This window comes from Cariama cristata, unplaced genomic scaffold (assembly GCF_000690535.1).
Source record: "Cariama cristata isolate BGI_N322 unplaced genomic scaffold, ASM69053v1 scaffold25639, whole genome shotgun sequence".
In the NCBI taxonomy this organism is placed as follows: domain Eukaryota; kingdom Metazoa; phylum Chordata; class Aves; order Cariamiformes; family Cariamidae; genus Cariama; species Cariama cristata.
This window is the reverse complement of record NW_009637852.1, coordinates 22,653-28,723: the sequence shown is the minus strand read 5'-3', so window position 1 is coordinate 28,723 and position 6,071 is coordinate 22,653. Positions and strand designations below refer to the sequence as shown.

The following is a 6,071-nucleotide window of genomic DNA, read 5'->3' as shown; positions in this document are numbered from 1 at the left end:
GGAAGAGGCTGCCCAGGGAAGTGGTGGAGTCCCCATCCCTGGAGGTATTTAAAAGACGTGTAGGTGTGGTGCTTAGGGACATGGTTTAGAGATGGGCTTGGCAGTGCTGGGTTTATGGTTGGACTTGATCATCTTAAAGGTCTTTTCCAACTGAAATGATTCTACAATTCTGTGATTAATGAAGATGTTAAACAGGACTGGGCCCAGTATTGGCCCCTGGGGTACACCACTGGGTACTGACCTCCAACCTGACTTTGTACCATTAATCACCACCCCTCGGGCCCAGCCGTTCAGCCAGTTTTCAGTCCACCTCCCTGTCTGCTAATCCAGCCTGGACATCAACAGCTCGTTTATGAGGATCTTATGGGAGACGGTATCAATAGCCTTGGTGAAGTCCACACAGACAGTATCCACTGCTCTCCCTTCATCTACCAAGCCAGTCATTTCTTTGTAGAAGTTTATCAAGTTGGTCAAACGTGACCAAATTTAATGTCAACCTTAAATTTATAAAGCCTCTGCTGAAAAGTGATAGCAGTGAATTCCCTTTAGCAAATGGGTCTAGGGAAGATAATAGCACGAGTTTCTGCTCTGTTCTCAATATCGTGTCATTTAGGTTCATTCTCTTTGTGCTGCAAAAGCATCACTTGCACAAAAAAAGAGCAAGTATAGCTTTGGAAAGCAAAGTCTCAGTAACGTAAGTCAGAGATCTTTTTCAAAGTGAATACTTAGAGGAACCCATATTCCTATCTGATGCCATCAGTTTCTTTGCATCTCTTGTGCTGACCAAGGTCCTTAGTTTTGTGTTAACAGCAGTACTTCGGCACAGTAAAAAAAACAGCCTAGTGATTATCTTTACACAAGTTGCCTGAGTATCAAGAAAGTAATTCCTTGATTGTCTCACTGATAAATAAAGTTCCAATTTCAAGATCAGCTTAAGAATTAAATATGCTCTGGGGCAGCAGCTGAGAGATACTTTGTTTAAATAGCAGTATTCTGGAAATAAAAGCTACTGACTAAGCATATACTTGATGTAAAAGAATAGGATACCGTATTTTGTGTTTATATACTATGCTACTTTTTAAATGCCAGCTGCCAATTTGCTGGGGACTATGGCTTTCCCGCTGTTACTGCTCAATGCTAAATGTACATCCCATTTTTCTGTGATGTTACTGGCTGCAGGTAGTTAGTTCATTCTGGAAATGCAATTGTCTATGTGCATTTTGAAATAAACCTTCCAGTCAGCTATCTTGGTTCAGCGTTTTGAATTACCTTGAAATCTGAACACCTAATCCATCTGCTGTAATTGGGGAAGGAAATGCTTTCCCAATTTATATCAGTTTCCAATCTATTCCCATTACTGTTGCTTTTTCAAAAATACTTTATTTTCAACATCTGCACAAGCTTTGTGCTCCACCTACTGGCTGATTATCATTGATTATTTAATGAAAGCTCTTTAAATTATTAATCAGTGTTGTTGACAGAAAATGCAGTCTAGTGCCAGAAATAGGAAAAAAATGTTAGTACTTGGTAAACAGAGAGGGCAAAGCGTTAAGAGTTTTGTGTTGCTTTCTACACCAGAATGAAGCTGTGAAAAGTAGTGGTCCTGAATGCAGTATTGCCATTTCTGGTAACAGGCCACAGGATTGTGCTGAAATTGCAAGGCCTCAGGACAGACGCTTGCCAATCTTGCTTTCTCTGAACCTGCCCACAGCTTTGTTTTGCTTGGTTTAGCTGTAACAGCAATTTCTCTAATTGACCAGGTCTCTGTGGCTAATTTATTTTGCCGTTGTACATCTTTTTACGGTATGACCATAGTTTTATATAGATAGCAGTAACAAGCAGTTATTTTATGTAGAGCATGAGATATTTATGACTCTAACATAATGATGTAGTGTAGGGTTTAGGGAAATCCAGGCCTGGTACGACAGCAGAGGCCTTGAGAACTGGAGGTGCAGGATGTGGTGTAGAGGAGTACAGGCACGGGATGGTAAGGAATGGTATACAGGCTTGGCACTGGAGACCCCACACCTATAAACAACTCACCGATAGTTGGTTAAAGAAATGCGAAGCTAGACCTAACAAAACTGGCTTTAGGGGTAACAAAGAGAGTAAGAGAATAGTACGTAATATATATAAAAGTCACCATGTATGGAATATTTGGAGGTACTGTAGAGCTGCAGATTGATGAAGAAAGAGCAAAGGTGTAAAAGTGTGTTAGCAAATATAAAAATGACTCCAAGTGGATCCTGAGGTGAGGAAGAAGAAAGCATTAACATGAACAACCTATTGTTCCCGGTGAAGGGACTCCAATTGCTGACAGCTCACCACCATAACACCCCAGCACCACCAGAATGAAACTACCGGCCTTGGGACACAGAAAAGCAATGGAAGCGTGAGCATTAGGAAAAGGGGTAGAAACTGAATGTGTGAATAACGGTTCAAACTGTTTGATCACTATTATTGAGACTTTCTCTGTATAAAAGTATTCTAACTGTATTATTATTTTTTGGTAAGAATTAAATCTGGTTTAATAATGATTAGATTCTTAAGATTTGAATTATGCTAACCAAAATCTTGACTTTATATAAGGTGTGCTTACGTTTTGCCTATAAACAAGATTTGGAGTGTAGCAACTGGTGGATAGGGCGGGCAGCCCTCCTGTGACCCTTTGAGGCATTTTGGAGGACAGGTCTCTGTGAGCCCTTATGGCATTGTAAGGGTCTGTCCTTCTGAAGCCCTTACAGCAATTTGGGGCTGTCCTTTTGTATTCAGCACATGGTAATCTAAGAAGATGAGGGAGTAGAGTTAATATGTGTTCCTATGGTCCTGGTAAGTATCTCACTTAAAGAAAAAATTGATTTATGGGCAATGTCCACGGATATTTTTAAGGATATAAGGTGTGTTTCCTGTTTGGCCATGAAGAGGATTTTGAGTGTGACACTCCATTCTAGCCTTTTCTTGGTCTTGCTGTATTCATTAAGTATAACAAATACCCTCCTACCTCACTTTTAAAATTACTGTGCACTGGTTTGCAAATGTGATATGGCAATGGATGAATAATACCAACTGGGTATCAAAAGGTTCATTTCATAGCATTTCATATGCACTGTATATATTTCTTTTTTTATTTTCATCCAAGGCAGTAGTAAGCATTTAGTCTACCCAGGAATGTAGCATCCATCACTTCACTGTGAAGATAATTTAATAAAATTAACCAGGAAATAGTTCCACCATCTAGTCATACTGGTTTTACCATAAAAATACCTTCCATATAATGTCTGTATATGTGAAACTACTACATATTTCAAGTTTCGTATTCCAAATTCACTATAAATATTTTGGCAGCCATTTCAAAAATTGCTGCACTGCTGGGTTGTTTATAGTAGACAGAAAAACTGGGTTAAAAAAACACCGGTCAGGAAATTCTTCTGCTAACTCTCCATCTTAAAGCTATACTCTTTTGCCAATGTTACATCTGTGATATGAACCTAAGCTGGTGGCTTAAGGAGAGTGGATGAACAAACATTTGCTTTAACTGTTTTTCTGCAAGATGTCAGTGTGCATTTGTAAAATTATTTATTTTACATAATGCACCTGGGTGTCACAATTTGCATTCTGTGAGGTCAAGAAGTTAATGATTCAAGCTTCACTCAGTATCTTTCATGCATTTCCTTACATTTAAAATAAGATCCTTTTTCTCCCTCATGTCTTAATCCAAACCAAATAGTGATCATGATGAGCTGTGGTGAAAAAGACCTCTTGCATCAGCATTTGCACTTGCCCATTTCCAGCTACATGGAACAACGGTCTTTTTTTTTTTTTATGCCAGTTATTAGGAATGTGGAAAAGTGCAGCTAAGTCATACTCCAAAATCGTTTAAAAAATACATAAATAAAGACTGTCAGAATTCACTCTTTCTTTTTGGAGTTATACGCTGGAATTATTCCAGGTGCAAAGCTGTAGAATTTCCCACATGTCTGAATTTAACAACTATAGTTCAACTAAAGGCCTTCTTGAGCAGCTTCTAGAAATATTAAGGGGATCAAGAAGAATGTGTTTAAAGTACTTACTAGGATAAGCAAGTCTGTTTCCTCTGTTGTGATTTTCCTATTTCTTTAGTCAGGATAAAGATGTAAAATATTGCAGATTTTAACATGAGTGGAATACAGGAATACTGAAAGTTGACAATGAACTCTAGTTCTACTTTTTTAGTTCTAACTGCTGGGTTAAAGTTTCTGTGAAATTTTAACGAAATTGCAGTAAGACATTTTGTGTGGATAGAGTTCTCTGCAGATTTTTTTCTATTTTTGGATAACTGCTTGTCTGGCCTCACCTCATGCCTGAAGTGAGGCCATTCCTGTTTGCTGACAAACTGAAGTTTGCAAATGAAACTTGCAGTGTTGGGATCCTATTTTAATTAATTGTTTCTCTTTGCATAAGTCAATCTTCTGTCTTACCCTTCATTTGAAGCTGTAGAGTTTTATAACTTCATCTCTAGAAGAAGAGTTACCTTGAACTGTAGAAATTAACCTGGATTTTTGGAAGTGTAACTATTACATGTCATTTGCAATAAACAGGTTGTTAAAATAAAAGGTGAGCTACCATCTGTGTACATTACAGGATGTAGTCTCAGCAGTTCTTGTGAGCCAAGACAATTGTGAGGAATACTGCTGCTGGGAGATCTGGAGCTATCTGAGGAGAATGTACTTCCAAAGCAGAAGCAGTAATTCCTTGTGTTTTGCACTGGCATTTTGATTTTTGACCTTGGAGAACATTAATCCAGCGTGCTACATACATTAGCAAAAGCAGTAGATCCTTTCACACATTTTTGTCTCTCTTCTTGCTTTTGGTTTTTCATATGCTCCACCACTGTCTTTCCTGAGCTTAACACTGGTAGTACTGGAGGTGTAGTACTAAAGAAAGGAAGATCAGATGCTACACAACTTCCAGTTTCCCCTCATGGTATGGGGAGGAGTTTTAAGGTGCACTCTTAATGAATGCAAGTACGTGGTCTTTGTGATTTAAGGTTTGAATAGCTGCATGGAATCTGGTTACAGTGCATTTCCACTTTAAAAAAAAAAAAGTATCTACTTTGCCTTCAGTTTCTATTAATGAAATGTAATAATTTGTCCATAAAATTGGGAAATCTCAGTTGCTAGTTTCAGTATGTTTTGACAACCATGCATATATGAATTTTCAAAGTAGTGAAAGTTCCTTATTTCTTTCTCTGCCACACTTTGTCTTCCAGGTGGATTAAAGGGGATATTCCTGTAAAAGTGTGTACTTGGGAATTAGTTGGCAGTGTTCCTATTTTTGACTATTGTGCAATTACAGCCTTTAGACTTTTAGAAATACAAAGTACCTATTTCAGATTATTTTTCTATTTGTTTTCACAGGTGATCAGTCAGCACTTTGAAGGGATACTAGGGAGGGTCAAGTTGAATATTTCAGTTTGAACTTCTTCCCTGAAAAGCAAAGGGAAGAATAATTAAAATAGCTTGAGTTAAGGAGTAGCTCTGTTAAGTAGCAGCTTTGCTCCCCTAAGCAATATGATCTATGAAGACCTGCAAGTGACTAAAATTATGGGAAGGTATCTTATTGTGATGAGAGAAACAAAGAATATATGGCTAAATATTACTACCTCTCTTTCCACTAATGCTGGCTAGGAGTGGCACCCTACTTAGTGTATTAGTGACCTGTCAAATCCCATTTCTAAAACACGGAGAGCTTTAAAGATGGGAAGCTCCCAGTTGTAGTGATCCTTGCATGGCAGGCTTTAGAAGTTTAACTTGAAGGTATTACATTTACAGTATTATTGTATTTAGAATAGAAAGTTTCCAGGGATGAGGCATCTACCACCTCTCTGGACAACCTGTTCCAGTGTTTTACCACCCTCATTGTAAAAAATATCTTCCTTATATCTAGTCTGAATCTACCCTCTTCTAGTTTAGAACCATTATTTAAATATTACTTCCCTACATAGGCACTGTGCCAATAAGTTTACTGAGTATATTTCACTCAAGGAGCTAGTTTAAGTTTGTCAGTAAAAGCTGATGATTTTGTCAGCAGGA

The 6,071-nt window shown here is 38.1% G+C and overlaps 1 protein-coding gene across 1 annotated transcript in view; it reads left to right on the top strand.

The window, feature by feature from the left end:
• Positions 1-2,144: 2,144 nt before the first annotated feature.
• Positions 2,145-6,071, top strand: part of KIAA1377 (KIAA1377 ortholog) — a gene marked incomplete at its 3' end in the record, with an annotated part of 24,736 nt that continues 20,809 nt past the window's right edge. Inside the window, exon 1 of the mRNA XM_009708509.1 lies at positions 2,145-2,203. Within this exon, the coding sequence (XP_009706811.1) occupies positions 2,145-2,203 (59 nt within the window). The remainder of the gene's footprint in view (positions 2,204-6,071) is intronic.